The sequence below is a fragment of the Cryptomeria japonica genome, chromosome 3 (genome assembly GCF_030272615.1).
Source record: "Cryptomeria japonica chromosome 3, Sugi_1.0, whole genome shotgun sequence".
Taxonomy (NCBI): Eukaryota; Viridiplantae; Streptophyta; class Pinopsida; order Cupressales; family Cupressaceae; genus Cryptomeria; species Cryptomeria japonica.
In genome coordinates, this window is record NC_081407.1 from 201,912,920 (window position 1) to 201,940,631 (window position 27,712).

General features: G+C 37.7%; 1 protein-coding gene across 1 annotated transcript in view; it reads right to left on the reverse strand.

The window, feature by feature from the left end:
* Positions 1-1,631: 1,631 nt before the first annotated feature.
* Positions 1,632-27,712, reverse strand: part of LOC131034220 (uncharacterized) — an 81,343-nt gene continuing 55,262 nt past the window's right edge. Inside the window, exons 6-14 of the mRNA XM_057965612.2 lie at positions 6,490-6,591; positions 6,130-6,315; positions 5,425-5,514; positions 5,170-5,304; positions 4,378-4,500; positions 4,051-4,136; positions 3,308-3,920; positions 3,008-3,085; positions 1,632-2,915 (exon numbers count right to left, since the gene is read on the reverse strand). Coding sequence (XP_057821595.2) covers positions 1,866-2,915; positions 3,008-3,085; positions 3,308-3,920; positions 4,051-4,136; positions 4,378-4,500; positions 5,170-5,304; positions 5,425-5,514; positions 6,130-6,315; positions 6,490-6,591 — 2,463 coding nt within the window. The 3' untranslated portion in view covers positions 1,632-1,865. The remainder of the gene's footprint in view (positions 2,916-3,007; positions 3,086-3,307; positions 3,921-4,050; positions 4,137-4,377; positions 4,501-5,169; positions 5,305-5,424; positions 5,515-6,129; positions 6,316-6,489; positions 6,592-27,712) is intronic.

The following is a 27,712-nucleotide window of genomic DNA, read 5'->3' on the forward strand; positions in this document are numbered from 1 at the left end:
CTGCCTCTTATAGCTCAATTGGAGGCACATTTAAGTACAAAATAGGAGTTGATTTCATTGTTCATTTCTTTTATTTCATTTTCTCCATATTTATAGCATACATTTTGGCATGCCTGTTGGGACCCCACAACCCAACTCTAATTATTTTTTGAATGTTTTTTGAATCTTTAAGTTGAAAGTCTTGGTTAGACATCTTTGCCTTGTGTGCACCAATTAGTTAGATATTCATCTTTATGGTACACAACTAGAACCTTGTTTTTGTTGGTTTTGTGAACAAAAATCAAATGTGGCTTCAAAGAGGGAAATAAATGAGTTTTCTAATTCTCTATTTGGTAATAATTTTTAAATCACAAGTGGATTGACCAAGTTGGTGAGACATGAAAGTTGGTAGAGAACTAGATGATTGGGGAAAATAGGAATACAACAAAGTATGGCAAGAAGGGGGCTTAAAACACAATTCTCGATGATAGACTAGATAGATAAGGGTTAATATAGATGTGATAGATTGACATCACATTAGGTAAAATAAGAAACTTCATTTACCAGTCAATTTAGATAAGAGGATGGGTGTTGATGCTTGGTAAGAAAACGAAGAAACTTCAAAGATACTCAAATCCTAATCAAACAAGATAACCATTGTCCTAAGGGGTCATATGGTGTCATCAAGGGTCATGTAGAGTACTAGGATGTTAAAAGGGGTCATATGGTGTCGTTTGGTGCCATATGGGATCCTAAGGGCCCACATATGTTAGAACATCATGTCTCCTTTGGCGAGAAGTTCTAGAGGGCAAGAAGGATAGTCTTAGAGGGTCATGACAAGAACCATAAAGATTAGTAACCATTCCATCATCATCAATCATGATAACATGCGACATTTAACTCTCTTCAACTTTGTATAGGTAATCACATAATAAACCTCATGTCCCTGATCCCTCCCTCTTCCTCCCACTCTTCCTCCCTCCTTATTACTCTTCCAGTTTCTTCCCTATCCTTCTACAATGATATGCTTTTCTTCCTTCCCTTCATTTTGCATGTGTCCCATCATCCTTACCTCCAACTCCGTTTACTAGACCATACTTTTCTTGATGTTTAGTGTACTTAGCTTTATAGATCTTCCAATTAATTTTGTTATGTATAAATTGTCAAATTTAATATTTTTAAGCTCAATACTTTCTCTATCTATAGAAAATTTAACTCCATTCTCTCTTCTATCTTTATTGTCATAATCTTAGCTAGTTTGTTAACCCTTTGTAATTTGTATTTGTTATCTCCTTTTGTACCCTTTTCCTTTTATGGTCTTTACCTTCAGTTTTTGTCTTTTATGTTCCGTCATTTTCATCTCACTTCCTCCCCACTCCTTCCTGGGAGTTTGTTTGCAATTTGCCATTTTTCTCTCATTCTAATGATGGATAATGTAAAAGTATTGATGAAGAAACTCAGACGCAGTTACAACCAAAAATATTCTTTAGTCAGCAACCGAACTTAAGATTCCTCAACTAAATTACAGAGGTACCAATATTCAATTCAAAAAGAACACTAGATAAATTATAATCATTAGTTGCAATCATATATAAAACTTTAAATGACTTTTTTCTTTCCACACTCCAAAAAAATCAAGCCCGACCAAATAATTGATGCAACATTACAAACTTGTTCTTGACTATTATTTCACCAAATACACATAGAAGGCTCCCTATAAAAACCAACAATATCAGACAGGAGAGAATGTGAATCTTTACATGAAAGTATAGCCCAACGAACTGTAGCAAACGATTTTGAGTGGGCTTGTAATAGTTACATGAACAAAAAAATTCACATAGTACATGAGTATAAAGTAATGAAATTGTTAAAAAAAACTCAAAGACCTAGCTTTTCAAAACATGTTTCTCATACAATGCAAGTATCTCCTTTTTGTTTGGAGTTCTTAGTTGTAAGAGTTCTGCCCCAAACCCACTCTTTGTAAGCTCTTGTTTAAGTTTCTGAACGGTAAATCTGAGATAGTCTTGTGGTTCTCTCTGATCACTTGAATTGTTATCATCTCCTGGCCTGATGACTGAATCTCCCTCAGGTGCCATTGTAACGGGACTGTATCCATTTTCATTACTTGCATTCCTCCTTTTTCTATCTCTGACAGTTCCCACTTCAATGTCCATATCTTGGACCGAGTCCACTCCAGCATAGTCTTCAGATCTCATTCTTTTACTGCGAGCAGATGTAGTCTTAAGCTTATTATCTAGAGCTGTTTCATTCAAACGAACTGAAGTCAATTCTTGTTGGAGAGCATCCAATTTTCCTTGAGTAGTTTGAAGTTGTAGAGAAAGTGCCTCGGCTCTAGCATTAGCCTCTGCTCTAGCTGCCCTTTCACTACCCAAAAGACTTTCAAGGACTTGGACTGTGCTTGCTCTTTGCTCATTTGTTGATTGAAGGAGGTCCTCCATCTCCCGTTCACGTTCATCAACTCTTGCCTCTAATGTTGCAACTTTGGATAACGCATCCTGTTCAGTTATTTTGATCCTTTCAACTTCTTGCACCAAATCAGCCTTTTCCCTCTCTAATGTTTCTATATGCCTTTCTGATCTCTCAATTATGGTCAATCTTTCCATGGCCAGTTTCTGAATTTCTGATTTCACCTGCTGGGCTTGGGCAGCCTCATCACGAGCTTTTTCTGCCACCTCCACAGCTCTCTTGGCCTCCTTCTCTGCAGCCTTACACCTTTCATCTGCCTCCTCAAACCTTTTAAACTCAGTTGCATACCTTTGCTGTAAATGTGATTTCTCTTGTTCAAGTATCTTGGCTTCCTTCTCAAACGACAAAGCTGTTTGTTTTGCATCCTCTAGTTTGTCTTGTAAATCCTTTATTTCTGCCTTCAAAATACCAAGTTCCGATTCTTGGGACTTCAATTTACTCTCTTGAGCCTACAGTAATGGCAGCATAAATCAGCAGCTTATAAATTATTAAAAACACAAATGAAGCAGAATAATTGGAACAGCCAGAAAATTAAATATACCTTCAATTGTAGGTTATACCCAGCTAGGCGATGCTCCGCATTCTCAAGCCTTGCCAAAGAGTCTTTTACTTCATTCTCCTAAAAAACATAAAAAAAGAAGTTACCATGTATGGTTCAAAAAATTGCATTTTGCCAAATGAACATTCCATATACATTAAAAACACTAAAAAGATCATATTATATAATGGATTTGCATCTATCCTATATTGCATTAGTCAAACATGCTAAATTTCTGGATTAGATTGTGCTAATAATTTTTGCATTACTAATAACTTTTCCAACAGTATTAATATGCCTTACTTTCTGTGCTATAGTGGCAGCAAATTCTGTCCTCAAGGAATCCTCTCTCTGCTGTGCTTGCTTGCTAGAACGTTGTTGGAGTGCTGTAGCTTTCTCCAATGATGTTTGAGCTTCCTTAACAGCAAGTTCATGTTTCCGTTTCCACTCAGATGCCTCCTCCCTGGCAGATTCAACTTGTTCACGAGCAGCACTTAGCCTTGCTTCTGCAGAACCATACCTACTTTTTAAAGAGGCAATTTCTGCAACAATCTGCTCTTCCTCAATTTTTTGCTTTGACATAATTTGTTCATACTTTTTCTTCCAGTCAGAACCTTCTTTCCTAGCAGATTCCAGAACTTCAGATATATTTGTGTATCTCTCTTCCAATGAGCTATACCTGCTCTGAATATTAGCTATTCTAGTTGCATATTCATCTGAAATCCTTTTTTTATCTGAAATAGCATCCTCGTATCTTTTTAAGTAATCATTTCCATGCTTTTGGCTAACCTCCAGCTGCTTTCCAATCAACGCTAACTTATCTTCAAGTGAACGGCACTTCAACTGGAGACCAGCCCTTTCAGTTGAACTCTGATCACTGAGTCTCTTAGTGAGGTCAAATAAAGGCCCTTCTAAACTGGAAAATCATGAAGACACTATATTTTCATCAGAATATTAAAAATTAAATAAGATGAAAGTTTTCAAGTCTACCATATGGAAACATAATTAGAACATAGACAGAATTTACTGAGGAACTAGGTTCTCACCTTTGCTCTAAAAAGTTAGCAAGTTTCCACCACTTCTGTGGGCCAAAACCTGATGATTCGTACTCTGACACAAGGTCATTTAGAACCTGAAAACAGAGCATGGTAATATTTTCTGTGGTTAAGCAAGCATGTATAATGGTTGGTATTCCATTATCACAGACTGATGTCAAATTAATGTGCCATGAAGGCATTAACTAAGAGTCAAGGTGGGTGCAATTACTGAACAAATTTAAAAAGCTGTCTGAAAACATCATCACTGGGTAAAAATTACATGAGCTTGAACAAACAACATTAATGCAAACAATAGTCAACAAAAAGTAAGACTACCTTTAGAACTTGATCAAGCTTTGCATCAGGGGCATAGCAAGCAGCACGTAATTTTTTGTCCATCATTTGAATAATACTTGTGCATTTCAGTTCAGAATCCCTGAATGCATTCCGCTTAAACTCCTGCAAAGATATTCCTTATTTTAATAGTAACTCAATGTAATCCTAACAATCTGTATCTGCCAGATTCAAATCAACCAAATTAATGTGAAAAGAGATGCATGGGCTAGACAATAAATTTGGGTACGCCAAAAAAGACCTGACAAACACCCATTATAGTTCAACATTAAGGAGCTAAACAAACACCTGCAGACATTGGGAAACTTGCGTAACTCCATTTTATGTACCCTCTTTCTCCTCTTTTAAGCATACACCTTTTATTGATTGTGAATTATTGTTGCCTGCTCACCATTGCTATCACCATTTCTTGAGAAAGGCTAGTAGTACGTGATATACCTACCTAAAAGGCTAGAATTATAATTTATTCTCAACCATTAATCTAAGTCCCATGAAAAGACATAAACATCGGAGACCAATTTATGCCAGTTGTAAGATGTGAGATTGGATGTCAAGTTTACTTGAATTATTTAATGCCGGTCATGTTACATCCTTCAAAACTCGTAGGAATCAAACTATAATATGTCTTATACCTTGAGGCCATAAAATAAATGGTTTATTGAAGCTAGTGTACAAAACAATTACACAAATAGAAGTTCCTTGAAGTATGACCCTCAATATTGTAAGCTAGGCATATTTAAAAAACAACACATTTACATTTCTTTTGGTTTTTACCTCAAATTGCTTCTTCAAGGTAGTCTGGACCATCTTCTCATATTTCTGTCTTGCAGCACCTGCTCCCACTGCACTTTTGTTAAACACAGCTAAAGCCTTTTGCAATGCACCCTCATATGATTCTAGCAGAGCTCCCTGGAAAGAGTCAATTTCAATATTATAAACACAATCCAAGGTCATGATCCTGATAAACATAAATACCCCTGAACACAACAAAATGTTTAAATTTACAAAATTTTGTAGAGAATAAATTACCTCTTCTGGTGGTTTTGATTGATCAAAGGCCCCAGCATAGGCTTCAATAGCTAACTCATAAGCTCGCCTACATTCACCTTCCTCTACACTCTAAATCAATAACAAAAAGTGTTTAAATTGTTAATATAAGCATGTATTTTGTAGAGAATAATGACACAACAGCTCACAAACTGTGAGTTCTAAATATCTAGGCAAATACAATATAGCAACACTGTTGTGTTGACTCTCAATCTTGCAGATATTTAAGCAATGCAAACAGCTCAAAAATCCAGTCTAGATTGTGATTCTTGTATCAAGGATGATGATTTGAGGCACTTGTTATATGGCCAACAGCCATAAGCTAATTAAACTTTGCGAATTAGAAAATATGTATAAGCATACTAGAGCAATTATTAACATACTAGTTATATATTTTTCAGGCCAAAGTTGTTAAATTTGTTCAGGTAATTGCATAATTTGAATTATGATAATGAAAATTACCATGCCGGAAATAAATAAAGCCACCACAACCATGCAATCCATAACAAAACAGTAAATACTAGCTTAACTCTGTTCTTAAAATAATCATGATGATAGTATGATATGTACCATGCGCTGCAGTAAGGTCTTATAATAACCAAATTTTGAAGTTCAAAAGTCCTGCAGAATCAGTAGTCTCACAACAAATGATTTGTTCACAAATAAAAGATGACCCACTGCATTTACCTGCCATGATGTCGCAATTGTTGGCACAGCCCCTGCATTTATTGCATCCAAGAACGATTGTGTGAGCCCTGCAAGTATTGGACCGGTCATGATTGTTGACCCAACCTGCTTTGGCCTTGTTCTTTCAAACACGAACTTTGTCAATGCATCAAGACCAGCTCTGAATTCTGGGCGCAGTTTGTCCAGCTGTGGTAAAAAGGCATAGTTAACTACCAAGATTGGCTAGAAGATGAAAAATTTATCACAAATCATACTTTGCAATAATTATTGCTATGTTATCACTCTCATAATATCAAAGAATTTAATTGCAACAAGATCATCAAAAAACAATGATATCTAGATTCAGGAAATATGTCTTACTGGAATCTGATCAAGTCGTTGGAGATCCTTCTCATTATTTAATGGTCGTACAAGAGTGAAGCACTCACGATCAGGAAAAAGAGCTCGAATTGACTCACGAATCTAGCATACAAACATTGTCATTGTAAGAAAATTTTAAGTGTCATCTCTCTCTGTATATATGCAAATAAATGCATTATGTTCAATGCATTGCCCTTTTAATCAATAAATGTAAAATAAGCTAGTATAAATGCAAGGGGAAATAGGGCATACTTTCTTACTACATGTTTTTATTAAAGATCAGATATACAGAGAGCTGAAATCATGAGGTGCAAAATAGCTAAGACACAACAGTTCAGCGATTCTAAAATACAAAAATATGACTGAAACTGCCAATTTATGAAACCCCTTCACCATCCTTCAATGAATAACACCTATTATTTATGAGCAAGGAGAAAAAAATATTTGTACACATTTTCAAAAGGAAAACCATGGTACCACAGTGTTGTGACCATTTCACACATCGCCCCATTGAAAATGGGGACCCCCTTTTTTTTGCTCGCCTTTCGCTTCGTTTTTTAGGATTTTGTTAGTCAGTCAGTTGTCTGGATTTAGGGTTAAGCTTTAGGGTTTTCGTTAACGTCTTTTCAAGCCAGAATCCAGTCAGTTTTGAGAGCTTTGAGCTTCTTTTCTAGGATGCAATTTTGAATGCAATGATTTCACCAGATTGGTCTATTTTTCAATTGGAATTTTGAATGCAGAGCTTAATTTTTTTTAAGTGTTGAGGATGAAATGTGAATTTTTGTCCAATTGAATATTTTTGACCAAATTTTGACTCTTTTGATTTTTGATCCCGGGTATTGAGAATGATTTGTTTTCGCCTCGTGAATTGATTAAACTTGTAAAATCATGTTATTTTGGCCTGTAGGAGCAAAATCGCTCCTGTCCCTCAGTGAAGGACGGGAGCTCGTTTTCGAATATCTTACTGTCCCTGCAGAGTCAAGATGAATTTCGAGTTGGAAGTGATAGAGAAAAGCGAGATCTTTCCATTGAATATAAATTGAAGATTTTCACGAACACAGAAATGCCTCCAGGAGTAAAATCGCTCCTGTCCCTCAGTGAAGGACCAGAGCTACAAATCAAATTTTGCTTTGTCCTTGCGGGATTTCGACGACTTGACGATTTGAAGAGGTCCAAAGGGAGATGTTTTATCAGATGAATATAATTTGAAGTGCAAATATGAAGAAGAATGACTTAGAATGCTAAAATCGCTCCTATTCCTCTCCAAGGGACCAGGGCGAAGTATGTTATAGCTCCCGTCCCTCTCCCAGGGACCAGAGCGATATTCTTCATAGAGTAAAATCCAGGCCAAGATCAAGTCAAGTTCACGTTTGGTGGCAAGGAAGACGGTGAAATGAACTCATTGAATATAAATTGAATATTTTAAAATGTCAACAAGGGTCCCAAAATGCCTAGTTCGCTCCTGTCCCTCAGGAAGGGACCAGAGCGATTTTTGTTATAAATGATTTTCTTGCCAAGTTTCAATCGATCCCAAGGCATGAATGAATGGAAGGACGCATTACGAACCCGTTGAATATAAGTTTTGAAGGTGACAAGGTGAAATGAAGACCACAAGAACAAATTCGCTCCTGTCCCTCTCCAAGGGACCAGGGCGATACAGTGATTATGTTGCCTTTTCCTCAAGTTTAAAACCAATCCAAGTCAAAACGAAGGGTGGCAAGGACGTTTCAGGGCATTTCAATCAAGCACAAGTTACCAAGGTCATCACAGTAAAAGGGATTTGCACTCTAAGACCCAGTTCGCTCCTGTCCCTCAGGAAGGGACCAGAGCGATATTAGGTATATTGGCCAGCTCATGCAAGAATCACGTAAGGTCAAAGTTTTTCAAGGTCATACAAGGTCCGTGGTATGATTAGAAGGTGATATGCAAAGGTTTTGAACGTCCGAATGTTGCCAAACAAGCTAAAGAGCTCATATCGCTCCTGTCCTTTGGACAAGGACCAAAGCGATTTCATTAAAAACACTCATACTCCTTCAAAGTCAAGGCAAGGCGAGGATGGACGAGGTAAAGGACGCTATTTGAAAGGCAATAAACGATGAACCAAGGTTAAATGTTACCAACTTGAGCTCAAAACAGAGAAAAAACATGGATCGCTCCTGTCCCTCTCCAAGGGACAAGGGCGATGATCCTTATAACATCCAAACACCTCATGAAAGCAAGTGGGACATGCGTGGAATGGACTAGCAATGATGTTATTCGCCTAGCAATGGAAGTTCGAAGATCAAAGATGCAAGATGAACGTGAAAACATGGAGATCGCTCCTGTCCCTCTCCAAGGGACAAGGGCGATGTTAGCCAAAACACATGATATCCTTTGACAATCACGTTAAGATAAAGACGCACAAGGTTTTAAATGGCATTTGGAAGATGATACAAGGAAAAATCTGTATCAAAATGGAGAATTTCAAGCGAAAACCTTAGGATCGCTCCTGTCCCTCTCCAAGGGACAAGGGCGATGATACATCTAAAGACACTCATGCGTACATGCAGGGCAATCTAATTCGAAGAACCCAACAAGATGATTGATTTGGAACGTGGAAATGAAGGAGTTGAACGTTGAAAACGCAAGAATCATGACAAAAATGGTGAATCGCTCCTGTCCCTCTCCAAGGGACCAGGGCGATGAGGTACGTCCACTTCATTTTCAAAATTTTGGCGCCAAATTAACCTCTTTGAATTCATTTTAATGCTAAAGTTCGATAAAATTTAAAATTCTATTTAATTGGCATTTAATATGGCGTTTTGCATTAATTAATTATTTTGCCTTGATTTAAAAAATCGAAATTTATTAATTAAAATAAAAGGCATTTAATTAATTAATGAATTAATTAATTAAAAATCGAATGGAGCGCTTTGAAATGGATGTCGGCCTTTATTATTTAATTAAAAAATCATTTTAAAATTGCTATATTTTCCAAGTCGGCCTTAATAAATGGAGAGGTGCAAGCGCTATATATGGAGGGTGAAATTGTCATTTTTTTTATATCATCATTTTACCTTTCCACATGCGAATTAAGGAAGACAAAGGGTAGTGCGAAGTGTGTTTGAAGAAGTGCGAATATCATCCAAAGGTGGCGCTAATACTTCCAAGGTGGTGCGATATTTGAAGATCTTCATTTGAGCAAATTTGCCAAGACTTGAGGGTCACGCCAAAGGCGAACTTGAAAGATCACGTCAAAGACAAAGGTGGCGAAATTGATTTTCTTTAAGGAGATAACATTGAAGATTATTTGTACCTCAATTTTGCCTAGGCGATCCTTTTCTTTTGCATTCTAGAGTTAGCTCTCTATTGAGGTATGGCGATTTGATTTTTATTGTTTTATTTGTTGATCGTCATATTTTAATATTTTGAATTTTGAATTTTGAATTCCTAGCTCAATCGTTTTATTTTAGGAAATGATAACTCAAAGACTTATCATGAAGTTTCCTAAAATTTCTCCTCTAATCTATGTTATTTATTGCAAAATCTAGCTTCTCATTATGAAATGTTGTGTAGGTATGACGACCCCGAAGGTGGGAGCATCCACCAGTCCCTCAGCTCTCATGAAAGAAGATCAGAAGACCGAAGAGGTGGAGACCAAGATCGTGTCGAAGTGGAGCAACATTGGAGATACAAACTTGGGGAACTTTAGCACGAAGAAGTTTCGAGAGGTCCCTTACATTGGTAAGCCATCACCTGTTGCCCGGAGAATAATCGAGAGTGGTATCATTAAGGCGGCAGGCTTTCCTCCAGCTGTTCAGTGCCATGAATTGATGATCGAGTGTGCCCGTCACTATGATCCACAGTCCAGAATGATCGTGTCCAATGAGGGAAACACTTTGGCATACCTTTCAGAGGAAGCTATAAGTGAAGCTTTCCATCTTCCAGAGCACAGGGACATGATATACAAGAGCATAGAAGGAGTCAGATCAATGTACGAAGATGATCCAGATGCTTGTCTAAGCATTATCAATAAGAACTGGCTACTCAAAAGCCGTCCCCGTCTGAGCAAGGTCCCGAACACACCGCACAGGATTGATTTCCAGGAGGAGTACAGAGATTTAATTACCATGCTCAACCGAGTTACAGGAGCCTCTCATGCCTTCTATTTTGAGAAGTGGATGTTTTACTTCATCCAGGTGATTGTTAAAGGGAAAGGTACGATACATTGGGCTAGGATGATTAGCCATTGCTTGGACGTACAGTTGAGGAGACTCAAGGCTACTAAGTCCTTCCACATGAGTTCATATGTCATCTATGCCTTGATCAGGAGTGTTGAATACGCAGGACTACCTCACCGAGGAGTGATTGGAAGAGGACCCGGCGAGGTCAGAGCTTGTGATTCCTATGCCTACTTGCATCATCCGCCAGGGAGCAACTATAAGTTGGTTAATGATACTTTCACGATGAACATTACAAGGACGTTGCAAGGTGGAATTCACAACAGATTATCTCAGGATGCCCAGGAATTCATAAAGAGGTACGGTGCTTGGTTCATTCAGTTTCCCAAGTTCACTTATATTAGAGTGCATGGATGTCCTTTACCACCATACATGTTGCCGAGATATCCGACAGACAGAATTGTGTTACTTGAAGTAACAAGACAGTTGGTAGCATATGTGAAGGCATTCAGACACAGACATCAGAATGGAGTTCCAGTACCCATTATTTTGGGTAATTTAGTTGAGGTATGTCCTAATGCTTTAGCCATGGATGATGCAGAGAAGGAGTTAGCCTTGTATTCTTTTTCATCTTTTGCTTTGAGAGAAAGCTTTGATCCACATGGACATTTAGAGGAGACGGTCGGTAGAAGGTTTAGGCATGAGTATCAGATTGAAGATTTTATGATGAATCTCTTAGATGATCTTGAAGTGAAACGAAAAATGCATTCTAGATTGCCTTTGGATTTCATCAGAAAATGCAGGATTTACAGAGTGGCCGACCAAGCTCAAGACAGTGGCAGACATATCCAGTCTTCCTATGATCGAGAAAGCAAAACAGTAAGGTTAGATTGGAATGAGCCCGAGGTCGTGGATTTAGATACTTTGATGGCACCAGTCTTGTCTTGTACTCGCAGATGGGTTGACATTCAGCATCAGAAGTTGAGAGAACAAGGCATAGCTATGTCTTTCACTTTGGAAGAGAAACCTGCCGAAGGTGGAGCTAGTGTGAGTGAAGGCAATCCTAATCCTAGAAATTCAGGTGAAGGTAACCTTTGATGTGCCAGTGAGGGCAATCTCCATCCAAGAGGTTCGAAGAGGAAAGAGAGACCTGGAAAGAGAGAGTCTTCCAAGAAGAAACAAGAGGCTAACAGAGATCGATCATCCGGTACTTCTTCTAGACCTGAGAAAAGAACAATTCAAGTGGAAGAATCCATGGAGTCGATGGTACAGAACGATAGACAGGAGGAAGGACAGGCACAGCATGGTTCACCAGATGGATCTCTCCAAGACTATGAGTTAGATGAAGGCAAAGAAGACAATGAAATAACATCTCCTCCCAGACAAGAAGAAATAGTGCATAAAGAGATTCAAGTTCAAGAAACAAGATCAATTATCCCAGATTGGTTGAAGGAAAGATTAACCAAGGTGATCGTAGTAGAGGACGAAGACAATGCAATTGATTTAGAGAGCCTTGTTGGACGTTCACACGAAGTAACAGAGAAGAGAAAGGCTACCAAGATGTCCAAGATGATTCGAGATGAGACTGGATCCAGGAAATTGCAGATAGCTACACCGGCAGCAGACAAATATGGAGGTGAGATCCTAGCAGAAGAATATGATATACAGACTTTTGAGTTAGGACCACCTACAGCAGAACAGACTCTAGATGATGCTACCGATTCATTTAAGGCATTGAAAGACAAGCTTAGAGAAGAAATGGAGAAGAACAGAAAGCTTGAGAGAGAGGTCGGTGCATGGAGGACATATTTCAGTCACATCAATGAACCTTTGGGACGTCAGGATCCAGTTAGATCACCAGTACAAGCATTGCCGCTTCAATCAATCAATGAAGCAGAAAGATTCAGGAACATGGTCCAACGTACAAGTAATTGGATGGATAGATCTCATATAGTGGCCATAGAGTTTGTAATGAGGATGATGAAGTTTATTCATCAAGCTATCCAGGTTCTTGAGATGATCCACAATTTGATGATAACAGTAGCTGCATTCGCCCATACCAAGGACGTTATCATTCCTGTCTTGAAAGTTATTAGACACACATCAAGGAAGATTTTAGCACAGGAGAGGATCTTGGATGGAGAACCTCACAGTTTGTTTCATTGGTCAACCTTACTCCATATGAAGAATGTTTTCTTTGAGGACATCAGTACTAGATGTAGCCAAGTTGAGGAGGTGATCAATCCGATCCAAGACAGAGTATTTGAGGTACTTCGTACCATTCTTGGCAGAAGGATCGAGGTCGAGACAGATGTGGATATGCAGGAACTAGAGGATAGAATCAAGGTCATCTTTTGCAAGGACGCAAATGTTATAGATGAGCAGTATGATCAGATGTTCGCCATCATGCTCCTGATTGAAAGAACAAAGGAACTTGAATCTACTTGGGACGCAACTCTTCTAGATGCATTCGATCAGGTCATCCACTTAGAAGAAAGTATGAAGAATCTTCCCAAGATTCCAATCGCAGAAATCGAAGGAATCGTGACAAAATTCATTGCATATGCTAAAAAAGAGAATTGGAAAGGGAATAAGATTCTAGATGAAAGGTTGTTACAGATGACATGACATCTTATTTCTCATTGGTTTATGCCTCCTAGGTTTTTGTGCCAAATTTAATATTTGGCTATGTATTTAATATTGTTCAGTAAAAAGGAGGCCATTTGTAACAAACCCTAATTAGGGTTTAGGTGTCATGATCTTGTCCATTGATTTACTTTCAATCTGGACCTTTCATTGTAATTGGGGATGCTATTTATACCCCCATTTTTCATTTCACTGGGTAATAGAGAAATAGTGAAATAGTGTGAGAGTTAATAGTTGATGTAAGAGAGATTAGAGTTAGAAGCAATTTCATTTTGTAGTAAGATTGAGCTTTGAAGAGAGAAATTCAAGCAATTGTTGTACATGATGACTTGGAAATCAATAAAATATTGAAGTTATGGTGTTTTGTTGCAAATTTCTTGAGTTATCTTCATGGTTGTTTGGTCTACTTGAATCGTGCTCAATCAAAGTAGTTTGTTAATTTGAAAGACTAAGTGTGAGACTTGATATTTGGTAGGATTCGTACTCCAAACCACTAGCTTCTTGCTGATTGTAGGAACGCCTTGCGTGGTCGACTGGAAAAGACATTGAATCCTTAATCTTCAAACGTTATCGCATCTTGGATATGTACCTTCGTGGTAGTGTCCTTGATCTTTGATGCATTGAATATCATTTTATTACCTTAGAAGATCGCACTAATTTCAATTGAGTTGTTATCTTATGGCAAAATTGAAGTTGGTTGAATCTTGCCAAGTCTTGTCCATACTAAGTCATTCATAGGGTTAGACTAGATTAGACCTCTTTCAAACCCTACTCCTTTTGTTATTTTTTTGAATAGTTTCCTTAGTTTAGCAAATCTTGAACTTTCGGAATACGTAAGGCCCCTTGGAGGAAACAGCAAATCACATCATACCGCTGGAAGCTTGTCCACACGTAGAGACCCTACTAAAAGAACCTTGGAGTCTACCTAACTGATCCTTTATGCGTATCTTCAGCAGTTAGAGACTATTTTCTCAAGAGAGGATAAGATGCCTATTGGTATTTTATTCTGTGTATGATGGTGTACAAAATACACGTCAACACACAGTTAACAAGAATTCAAAATACAAATGCTGTGTGGTTGGCTTACACTAGGACGGTAGTAGGACCTAATGCTGCAAGTCATCAAAGAGCAGTTTGAGGAACTAAGTAAAAGAGTTTTAAAATTATACCATATTGGCAAAAGCAAAGAAGCAACAATCGGGAAAAGGGAAAAAATCGCAACTATACCCAATTAATCGGAAATCGATGCTGCAGGCAATCAATTTCCCAAAAAGTCGGAAAAATCAGTCGATTTTTTTCCGATTTTCAACGATTTATTCATGTTTTAAACGCAGAAAAAAAATGTGATTAATCTGCGCGAAAGAAAGCCCGCGAAAACCTAAAATGCCCACAAAATTCAATAAATAGCCGTCACATAGCAGTCAAAGTTGAAGATCATGGCTAAGGGTTAAGATTGATCGCATGGCAGTCGAAGTTGAAGTCGAAGGGAAGCGAATAGGTGGTGTTTTTTGGTCGCACGACAGAGGATTCACCAGCCATTACCGGCGACTTCTATTTCTGAGGTATTTACTATTTTAGCATTTGTCGCAGCCTTCTTTGGTATAGAAATAACCAGTAGAAATAAAACTTTCATTTCATTCATTCAGCCTTGCACTCATTGTAATGTTTCATTTCTATAATACAAATAAGGAATGATAGCCAGTAGAAATAAAAATAACGCAAATCAGTAAAAGTCTAATATTATATCTCTACCTTTCTGCCTTTGCATTACGGTTGCATAACAGTGAGTTCTTAATCTTTTGTATGGTTGCATGTTTACACACTCAACTCACTGTTATGCTTGACTATAGTGAACATTCTTCAGCTCCATTAGAGGATGCATGAGCTTTATATTCTTTCACAAGCAATTCTACTTCCATGGTAGGGTTCCTTAATACTAAATGTAAGTGTATTAGATTCCTAGAGAAAGCACAGTAACGCCAACAAAAGCTAAAGTAGATCTTAAATAATTTTAAAGAGGTTATGTATCTGCTTCATTGAAAAAGTATGTGTATTAAATCATGTTGCACATCATTACAATTAAGCTGTTGCTTTTACATAACCTTGTCAAGGTAGTCTATTGAGTTTTGGGGGCACTTTGACCATCCATCCTATGAAATAGAATAGCTAATGACTGGTACATATTTGAAAGAAAAATGAATCTGTATCTGGATCAAAGACTTCTGTTTGCTTTCAGATGGCATTACTTTCCTTCATGTACTGTTGTTAAGAGTAGAATTTTCTGTTATTATGATCTGGAACTTGAAGTTTTCTATTACTTGTGAGTCAAAGAATGTCATTCTCTTATGGCTGATCCAGGTTACAAGCATATTTACTCAAAATTGAAATATAATACCACTACAATGTTTATTATGTACTATTAAAGCAGTAGTGCATTTGGATAATGATCATTTGTCATTTTATGAATATAAATTTTGTTCCCTTTGGTTTTCTTGTATTCCGATCATGTGTCATTGAGTGTGATCCAAATCAGCATCTTGCATTGGTGAAAATGCTCATGATTGTAAATGATGCTTGACTATAATGAACATTGTTAGATATCATGCTTGAGGTTGTCAAGCATGTTAGATATCTAGTAAGAGTCAAGCACGTTAGATATCTAGTAAAAGTCAAGCATGTTAGATATCATACTAAACTATCATTTACAATCATGAGCATTTTATAAACTCAATTTTCAATTCCAAAATTTCAAGCTAATTAAATCAGAAATTATGTTCTAATCAGTTCAAATCAGAAATTATAGAACATAATGCTGACATAATGCTGATTAGAAAATAGTTTCTGATTAAACATAATTTCTGATTTAGAGAACCTCACATGTGAAAAAAACTTAAACTCAATTAGAACATAATTTCTGATTAAACATAATTTCTGATTAGAACATCTCATGTCTGACATAATGCTGATTAGAACAATTTCTGATTTAGAGAACCTCACATGTGAAATATAATTTTTGATTTAATTAGGTTTTCTAAACATAGTAATCTTTAGTCCATCTAAAGAAGCTACCAAATCTATATTCCTCAAGCATATCTATTGAAATGGTTAGCATCCCTATGAACATACAACTGTAACATTGAAATGTTGAAAAACTGAACTAAAATGCTTTTGCAGATCTCATTCTTGATCACAATGCCACATCAAAGAGACTTTGCGTGGATACACTGCACAGCAGTTCCTGGTAGCACGAAGGTCAAGTGCAATTGGTGTCTTAATGAGATTAGTGGTGGAATTTATCATTTCAAATGGCATTTGTCAAAAGAACGAGGAAACAACACCAAGATATGCAAAAATTGCCCTGCAGATGTCTCGTATCAAGCAAAGCAATCTCTTGAAGGGATTGCTGAGAGTAAGGGCAAAAAGGCAAGAATTGTGAAAATCAAATTCACTGGTAAAATACTTCATTCATTAACTGAAGAAAAAATACAATATATATATATAAGTTACAGAAATACTGTAGGTATTTAATGTCACCTACTACCTACAACTGTAGACATTAATGAACTCTAACAACCTAAGTTGACCATTAACAATATAAGGAAGTATTATTCTAACACCCTCCCTTAATGGTCAATCTATCAAAAACACCATTTTGCCCCCTGAATTTTACAAGGCTCAGAGACTTGGTGAGAATATCCGCAGTTTGATCCACTGTCGGAACATACTGCAACTAAACTGATCCGTTTTCTACCAGCTTGCGGATGTAATGACAATGAAGCTCAACATGCTTGCTACGTTCATGGAAGACTGGATTTTTGGTCAGTTTGAGCACCCCTTGATTATCAATATACAAGGGAGAAGGACCTGCTTGTGGCATCTGCATGTCAAAAAGCATCCTTCGGAGCCAAACTTCCTCACATGTGGCCTTGACTGTTCCTCGATATTCAGCGTCGTTCGAGGAAAGAGCCACGGCCTATTGCATCCTATTGCTCCAAGTGATGGCACCAGTACCCAAACTGAATATGTACCCAGAAGTGGATTTTATATCATCCATTGATGTTGCCTAATCTGAGTCAGTATAACCAATCAGCTTTGGATCGTTGCACCTGCCATACAGAATGCCATAGTCTGAAGTGCCTTTCGCATATCGCAGCACTCGATTCGCTACAATCCAACAATCAGCTTTTGGCGTTGTCATGAAGCGAGAGATGTAACTGACAGCAAAACAAATGTCAAGTCTAATGGCAGTGAGATAGATGAGGCTGCCTACTAGTTGCCTGAATTCGATTTCATCTGCTGAAAGTGAATCAGACTTGGCTGATAACTTCAAACCTTTCGCCATAGGTGTGGAAGCAGGTTTACAATCCTCCATTTGAAACTTGTCAAGCAAACTGCGGGCATTCTTGGATTGTGAAATAAAAATATTGTCACCTGTCTGCCACATTTCAACACCTAAGCAATAATGGCGAAGCCCCAAATCTGTCATGTCAAAACCTTGGCACAAGTCTTGTTTGATGGCTGTAATCAAATGTGTTGAATTGTTAGTAATGATCAAGTCATCCACGTAGACAACAAGAAAAAGGATATCATCACGGGAGAGTTTGACATACAGATTAGTGTCAGAGGGATTGCATTGAAAACCATGTTCAACCAAATACTAATCAATCTTAAAGTATCAAGCCCAAGGGGCTTGCTTCAGGCCATATAGGGCTTTTATCAATCTACAAACCTGATGCTCCTTACCAGAAACCTTGAAGCCAAGAGGTTGAGTCATATAAACTTCTTCTTGCAACTCACCGTTGAGGAATGCACTCTTAACATCCATCTAGTGAAGTTTCCATCCAAACTGAGCTGCAATGGCGAGAAGATGACGAATTGTGCTCATCTTGGCAGTAGGAGCAAAAGTCTCCTCGTAATCAATGCCCTCCCGTTGTGTAAAACCCTAAGCAACCAATCTGGCCTTGTACTTATCCAAAGTACCATATGTATGATACTTGACTTTGTAAACCCATTTACAGCTGATAAGTTTCTTTCCAAGAGGTAGATCAGAAAGAACCCAAGTGTTATTCTTCAGAAGACTATGATATTCTATCTCCATAGCGTTTTCCCACTTAGGAATGCCTTTAGCCTCTGAATACGTCTGGGGCTCATGGATGTTGTGGATGTTGGCCATAAGTGCAAAGTTGAATGTATTCTGCTGCTTTCTCGTGTCGAACTGATCTATCCTGAAGAAGCTCATCATCACGAAGATCTCCTATGGTCTTGGCCCACCATTTAGGCCTGAGGGTAGAAGTACCAACATCTAGCATTGGAGGAACAACATCCCCTGGAGTTTCCAGAACAAAGTCATCTGGATGCAAATCTTGTGACAACTCACGTGGTACTGGATTGGTAGATTCCTCATCTTCAGAGTCGGAATGCTCTGAAGCCCTCCCATCATGGGAACCAAGAGGAAGACGAACACTAACATCAGAAGGCTTCACAAACTAAGGCGTAGGACTAGGAGTAGTAGAAGGCATGAATGGACAAATAGTCTCATCAACCACAACATCATGACTGAAAATGAGACAATCTATCTCCACATCAAACAACCTGTAGGCCTTGTGGTTGTCGTTGTGAATCCAGCTTAAGCACGTTTGGCATCTGGAATCCATACATGAGTTGTAGAACCGAAGACTTTCAAATGGCCCACTTAGGCTTGCGTCCTAAACAGGCTTCTTCAGGAGACATCTTCTTAACAGCATGTGTAGGTGACCAATTCAGGAGATAGACTGCAGTGTAAACTGCTTCAGCCCAATATTTCTTAGGAACATTTCTATGCTCTATCATAGAACGAACCATTTCAATAATGGTGTGATTTCTACGTTCAATGACATCATTCTACTGAGGGGTGTATGGTGTGGTGAATTGGCGTTTAATGCCATGTGTAGCACAAAATGTAGAAAACTCATTGGAACAAACCCCCCCCCCCCCACAATTATTTGACCTTAGAGTGACAATCTGAGAACCAGATTCTTTCTCAACTAAGACCTTGAACTCCTGAAATGTACTAAACACATCTGATTTATTTTTTAGAAAATACACCCACATTTTACAACTGAAATCATCAACAAATAACAAGTACCTACAAACAGTAACAGATGGAGTGTTCATTGGCCCACATACATCAGCGTGAACCAATTGAAGGACCTTGGAGGCTAACCAAGAATCACCATCCGAGAATGGTGTCCGATGCTTCTTCCCAACTTGACAGGCTCCACAAACTCCATGATTTTGAGGTTGGATCTTAGGTAGACCAGTAACCAAACCCTCTCGATATAACTAAGAGAGATAGTGCATGTTTAAGTGCCCATAACGTTGATGCCAAAGTGTTCTGATGGATGTACTCCTAGCAACCAAAGCTTGCTCCTAAGAATCACCGGAATTAGCAAGTCTATACAAACCGTGATCCTCAAGTCCCATAGCAATTGTAGTACGAGTCTCCCTATCAACAATGCTACAGATGGATGAATTGAAGAAAACATCTAATTTAGGAGAATGCCTCATGATCTGACTGATGGAGAGGAAATTATGTTCCATGCCTAGAACATAGTAGACATCAAGAAAAATTGAATTTCTACCTCTTGAGTGAATCTGGACAATGCCCTTACCAGCAACTGTGTACTCTTCTCCTCCTCCGAAGATTATTGAGTCCGAGAATGGTTCAAATTTCCTGAACCAATCTCGACGATGAGTAAAATGCCCCGAAGCACTTGAATCAATATACCAACCATAAGAGTGTACTGGATCTGCTATTCTCTTGGCCATAAAAGCATAAAATGCAGATTCTTTCTGCTCTGAGTGCTCTGCGACATTTGCCTTTTGTTAAGACCCTCCCTGCTTCTTTTGTTAAGAAGCCAATCGAATTCAACACTCGGCCTTTATGTGACCAAACTTATGACAATAATTGCACTAAACATTCTTCTTCTTCTTGCTGTCCTAAGAAGAACCAAAGCCTTTCAACTAAGAAGATTGAACCTTCCCTTTCTTCTTAGCAAAAGTTTGGCAGAGAATGCTTGCTCAGTGGAGGTGGAACTGGTAATGTTTCCAAACTACTAACGCCACCAATCTTGTTGTAAAAGCTTGTTACAAAGATCGGGAAACTTCAAATCGACATCAATGGAAGTGATATTCAACGTTTCAATGAAATGCTCATAAGATTTGGGCAAACTCTTCAGTGTGATGACGACCATGTCCTCTTCCTCCATTGTGCGACCAAGCACCTCAAGTTAGTCACGGATGTCCTTGATCTTGGTCAAGTGATCATGTAGGTGTCCTTTCGTCCATCATAATCGAAAAAGAGCATGCTCTTCAGAAAGAATGCTCTGCTCTTATCACAAGTTTCATGGAGACTCTTCAAATGGTCCCATATCTCCTTTGCAGTTTTTCCGGATGGTACCTGAGGTAGCTGCTCATCAGTGAGAGAGAGTTTAATGAGCATGACAGCTTCGCGGTTGCGCCCATCCCATTTGTCCTAATGTTTGCCGATAGTGGTTGGACGTTGAGACGTGCCCAAAACAACTGCATCAAGACATCGGTGCTCAAAAACCGTAAGCATGCGTTGCTTCCAAGTGTTGTAGTTGCAATCGTTGAACTTTTGGCTGCTTTCGAGCATTATATTCGTCAAAGATACCATCACATACCCTGAGGTCAAACTGGTGAAGGCACAAATTACAATGCACGAAAACCAATAGATGAGAATAGAGGGTTTTTTTTAATTTTGCAAGTCGGATACGAAGGCAGAAACTGAAACCCTAACAATTTTTGAGGCAAAAAAAATTCAGAAGACCCAAAAAAATCTGACGAAGACCCAGTTGAGGTTTTGAAAAACCCAAGAATCTACGATTGAAAAAAAATTCACCATGAAACAAAGGGTCAAAACCTTAGGCGAAGTTGCAGAAACCCTAGTTACAAAAAAAGAACCCAAGAAAATTGGACGACCCAAAAGAGCTCTCAAAAAACCCACAAGGAATTTGTAATTAGAATACTTTTCGACTGAAGGGTCAAATACGTGGGCTCAAAAACCAAGGCACCAAAAACGATGCACCCAGAAAATCCGACGACAACCCAATTCAAATTTCAAAAAACCCACAAAGATTCAGCAACTGAAAAAAAATTGACTTCAAACAAAGGGTCAAAACCCTAGCCAAAAATGCAATAACCCTAAGTGCAGAAAAAAACGGACAGGTACCCAAAAAAGCTTACGAAAAACTCAAGTGATAGTTTTTTGAGAACACAAAACCTGTCGCACGCAGACACACAAAGGCACGAAAAATCGCATTTGAAAAAAAACGCGTTAGAAAATCGCGATTTTGCAAAGAAGGGTTTCGTTTTTTCATGAGAGACTCACGAAAATTAGAAAACAAAAACCCTCAGTTTTTCCTTAGAAAAAAATTCGCAATTTTTAGGGCATAAAAAAATGATCTTCAAAAGCTTTAAAAATTCTTTTCGAAATTTTAGAAGACCAAATTTTTAGTCGCCACGCTCTGATACCATGTGAAAATCAGATTCACTGGTAAAATACTTCATTCATTAACTGAAGAAAAAATACAATATATATACAAGTTTAAAAAATACTATAGGTATTTAATGTCACCTACTACCTACAACTGTAGACATTAATGAAGTCTAACAACCTAAGTTGACCATTAACAATATAAGGAATTATTATTCTAAAAAGAATGGGGGTTGAACTAGGTTCTAGTTCTACAAATCCTAGGATGAACCATTTGGGTGAGGATGGTGAAGATGGGGATTTTAGGGAATCTGGGTCAACACATAATTATATAGCACATGGACCAAACACGGGTGGAAGAAACATTAATACTTTCTTCCAACCTCGTACTACATCGGGATCACAAACCACTTTGGAATGTACAAGATCAAGGAAAAATGTCACTAAACAAGCAAAGAAGGCAATTGTTAATTATTGGTACTCCTCTCACACGGCATTCCATGCTTCCAAAAATCCATATTGTCAAACCCATGGTAGATGCTATTGCAGCTATAGGTCTTGGGTTTCAAGCCCCACCTTATGAGTCATTGAGGGTTGGTATGCTAAAAGATGCAATAGAGGATGCTCAAGATGTTGTTAAAGAGCATCGGTTACAGTGGTCTATTACTAGTTGCAGCATCATGTCAAATGGTTGGACAAATAGAAGGAACCGAACTCTCATTAACTTCCTTGTCACTTATGAAATTGGCACTATTTTTTTGAAATTTGTGGATGCATCTATTATAATGAAATCCACAAATGCATTGTTTAATATGTATGACGTGGTAGTTAGGGATGTAGGGCCACAAAATGTGGTTCAATTTATCACAGACAATGTTGTTTTTGTGTTGTTGCAGGGAGACTTCTGACAGATAAATACCCTTCTATGTTTTTTACGCCATGTGCAACACATTGCCTTGATCTAACCCTAGAGGACATTGGAAAAATTGAATGGGTTAAGGATGCATTTCAAAAGGCTCACAAGGTTACCATAATTGCTTATTATCACACGAGGATTTTATCAATAATGCGCTCTTTCACAGGAGGCAAGGAGCTAGTTCAACAAGGGGTGACAAGATTTGCAACATATTTCCTTGCATTACACAATATATGTGAACAAAAAGGTAATTTGAGGCGATTGTTTGTTTCAACCGAGTGGATGGAGTTTGGCTTCACAACTCAAGCAAATGGCATAGCAGTAGCAAAGTACATGTAATGGAATCGATTGAACAAATTGTAGAATTTTCAGAGCCTTTAGTAAAAGCCTTGAGACTAGTGGATGGGGAAAAGGCCCCCATGGGATATGTGTATGAGGCCATGGATAGGGCGAAGCAGGTGATAAGGAGTAATCTAAGAAATAACAGGGATAGGTATATGCCATTGTGGGACATAATTGATAGGAGATGGGTTATCTCCATGATGTGGGATACTTGCTCAATCTTTTGTTATTCTATAAGATTTCATTCATGGATATTGAAGCTAAGATCAAACAAGGTTTTTTCAAGTGCATGGAAAAAATGTTTCCTAACATGGAAAAATTTGATGCAGCTACAATAGAGTTGGAAGTGTACAAGCAGGCTAAGGGTTTTCTCTCTCTAGAGCTGCTGTGCAAAGCAGAAAGACCATCCAACCAGGTAGACTCTATAAACTTTTGACAATCTCTTTATTTTGCCAACATGCTCATTAAGTTTGTTAAAATTATAAGATATTCTTAGTTTTACAATATCATCTCCATATAATGTGTGTTTCAGCTGCATGGTGGGCTTCTTTTGGAGACGAAATACCAAATTTAAGGTGGATGGCAATGCGCATTTTGAGCCAACCATGCAGCTCATCAGCTTGTGAACGTAATTGGAAGTAATTGGAGTGTTTTTTAACACGTACATTCCAAAAAACACAACCGCCTATCACAACAATGGATGAATGACTTGGTATTCCCTCACCACAAACTCTGCTTGAAGATAAAGAAAGCTCAAGGTGGGAATATTAATATATAGTTGCAGTAATTGAAATTGTATTCACTAGTCATTGTGTTTTTCACTTGTAAGCCAAAGACTAATTTATACATGGGAAAAATCAAGAACTATTGAGGAAGACTCGCCAATTGACCTCAATGAGATAGATCTTGAGTGTGAGTTGATTGTTGTTGATGACAATGATGATGATGATGATGATGATGATACTCCGCTTGAGTCTGAAGATTTTGATCTCATGAGGGAAGCCAACTGGGATCGTGAATGATTGAACGAGCTAAGAGAGGCTCTCACCCAGGAGCTTCATCATCAGAGCCTGTTGCCCTCTAGCATGTCATTGTCTACAGATGATTTTTTGGAATTTTGTACTTAAGTTTACAGGTTGACTTTGTACAAAGTCACAAAGTATATTGTAATCGACATTTTGACATCTATCACCATCTAGATATTATTTATGTTGTGGTATGTTTTTGTGCAATGTAATTAGCAATATAAATATAAACAACGAAAATCTATTTTCTACAATTCATGTGTTGAAGTGTCTATTTTATTTGCCTACAATATCTCTATGCTATGGAAATGCCCTTAAATATTAAAAAAGTAGTTTTTGATTGTTTTCTGCAATTTTTTACTTTTTTTTTGTAAATCCGATTTTTTTTCTTTAAATCATATACTTTTGTTTTGCCGATTAATTCCCCAAACGATTAATGCTTCTTTGGGCAAAAGTAAAACACAAGGGATAAGTATGTGCTTAATGTACTACAAATTTTATATTTTGAACACCATAACCAAATAGCAGTTCTGCATAAGTGCAGGGAACAATGTAATGCTCTATAATTACATAATTCAAGATTACTTTAAGGCTTCAGCTAAATATTAATCAAATAGAAAAAGGTTGCATATGCAAAAATGAATAAAACTAATTCAATTTATTGGACATTAGAGCATGAAGCCTAGTTCATTTATGCCAAGTGTATGAACTGCAGGTTCAGGTTTTCAAAATCCACCCCAAATGTCAATACAAATCTATTATACAATGAGTTGCATTTGGACCATATTTGAGATAAGCAGGTCAAAAGTCAGATAGAGTGGTGTGACTATATGTCTAGACAAGAAGTTTTTGCAATCCTGAGAATTCACCAACGAGCATGAGTTGGTATAAATCATTCTCAATCCTTGCCTAAAACAAAAAAACCTTTACCATAGCAAACATAACCAATGAAAACTTTTGGCATAGGAAAGAAATGCCTTGTTAGACATTGCCTGAAAAAAGATTAAGCACAAAGGCACAACTGTAAGACCTCAAACTCCCAAACATAACAAAGAAAAGAACCCAACTACAATCAAACACAACAATGAAAAGATGGCAAGACATTGGCTAAAAGAATGACTTTTGGAACCTCAAAGCCCCTCCTACATACTCTAAAGACTGTCACAAGGCTCATTTCATGGTCGTAACTCATAAGCACCAGTAACCTAGATATGCACCTAGAGCCTTGGCTAATGGATTCAAGAAGCACCATCCAACAATGACTAAAATTCAAATTTAGCCCCTAAATATCTTCTCCTACTAAGAAAAATGTCAGGTCCAGACCACCCAAAGGGTGTTTGTAGTTAACTTTAGAATTTCAAGGTGCCAAATTTGCATCCACTGATGACTTATCAACCTCTAATCTTTAAAGAAACTACCATTGTTGTATCTAAACCAACACAATTATTTGTACTCATATACTTCCTCTCATTTTAGTTTTCTTCATTTCCTTGTTTCAAAAAGTGGTGAAACCACCATTGGAGTTGTGCAAACTGCCATATCACAAAGAGAACTCCCATGACAGTTGCAGTGGTGGTTCACCCCATCATAGTAGGCAATGTCACAGATTTTATTTTTGGAGGAAAACTATAGGACCAAAATGGACGGTGAAGATTTCAATGAGCCTTTGGAACTTCAATTCCCTCACCAGAGCTGTCCACTTTTCCCTAGCAAGCTAAAAAAAAAATTCTTTGCATCTTCGCACATAAAATTTGGATGTCTCAAGGGGTCCAATAATTGCAAGAGTGTCTCATCGCTCTCTCCCTCATATTACACAACCCTATATCATGGTTTCTTTCCTTTTAGAGATGCTTCATAAGTTTGAATTAGGAGGGAGACGTTACTTGAAATGAAATTCATTAGAATTATTGATCTTTTACAATTAATACACTTCAATTCTACTACATCAAATTCCATTGAGTCAAAACATATTTGTTGAGATATCAAGGCTTCATTTTCCTACAGAAATCACTTCAAATCTCAATTAACATCAAACAATCGCTCCAAATTTCCTTTTCACGATAATTGTTTGGTTGTTGCTTCCTTTCTTCAGTTTGATTAGATTGCTCCATGCTTGGGCTTCATTCCTCTATAGTGATTGCTTCAAATCACAATTACCATCAAAAAATCACTTTTAACTTTACTTTTCACGATTATTTTTTGGTTGGTTGCTTCATTTCTTTGGTATTATTACATTGCTCCTAAACATTTTCTTTTAGTTCCCCAATTTGTTCTTTATATATTTCACTTGTTTGAATTGGGATAGCTTATTATTCCACTTTTCTTGTTGCACACCATTCATAGTTTCTTTAATCCCAAAACTAGATATGTCAACATCAATCAGCAAGGCTGATATACCACTCAGACACTTCCTGACAATCTGAAAAACTAGTTCAAAAGAATCTTGCATGATTCGGACACCTAGTGAACTTCATGATTTTTTTAAATGGCTCACTGCAGTAGGTTTGGCCACAGTCACTTGTCACAGAATAAACAGACACAAGCAATGTGTTCAAACGCAGTCAACCCTGTCATATATGAGACAGAATACTGGGGACTGTGTTCCACAAGAGATGTTCAAAGGTTCCCTCTTCATCTTTTCAAGATCTGAAATATTTTGGCTTTGTTAGAATAATAATTTCTTATATTGTTAATGGTCAACATAAGTTGTTAGATTTCATTAATGTATCTACAGTATTAGGTAGATAGAGGTAGGTAATATCATTAATTTCTACAGTGTTTTGTATTTCTATAAAATGTAATCTTTACCAGTTAATATGAACAAGATATTTTACCAGTTAATATGAACAAGATATTTTACCAGTGAATCTGATTTTCACATGGTATCAAAGCTAGGGCGCGGAACCTGTTTTTCTCAAAAAATCTGCACCTTTGACTAGTGTTTTGACCCTTCAGTTCAAGTCGAAATTTTATTCTATTTGTAGATTCTTGGTGGGTTCTTCGAAACCTCAACTAGGTCACCATCAGATATTTTGGGGTCTACAGAATTTTTTCGCCTAGGGTTTAAACCCTCTGTTTCAAGGTGAAATTTTTTTCTGATTGCAAAATTGTTGTAAGTTTTTCAAGAGCTCAACTGGTTTGTCGTCAGATTTTTCTGGCTGCATCGTTATTCGTGCCTCATTTTTTGAGCCTACGGATTTGACCCTTCATTTTTAGAAAAATTATTCTGATTGCAAATTCTTTCTGGGTCTTCGTCAGATTTTTCTAGGTCAGTCGAAAATTTTACCTCGAAAACTGTGCTAGGGTTTTGAGATTCTCCTTCATTTCAAGTTAGAAAAAAAAATTATTTGAAGAATATTTGTGGGTTTTTTGAGATCTGAACTGGGTTATCAAATTTTTCCAGGTCTTCTGAAAAATGTATGCCTCGAAAACCATGCCAGGGTTTCAATTTTTGCCTCTGAATCCGACTTGCAGAATTTGTTTCTAAAACCTCTCTGGTATTCGTGCATTTGTGCCTTCACCAGTTCGACCTTGGGGTACGTGATGGCATCGCTGACGAACATTATGCTCGAAAGTAGCCAGAAGTTCAATGGCCGCAACTACAACCCCTGGAAGCAGCATATGTTGACGATTTTTTAGT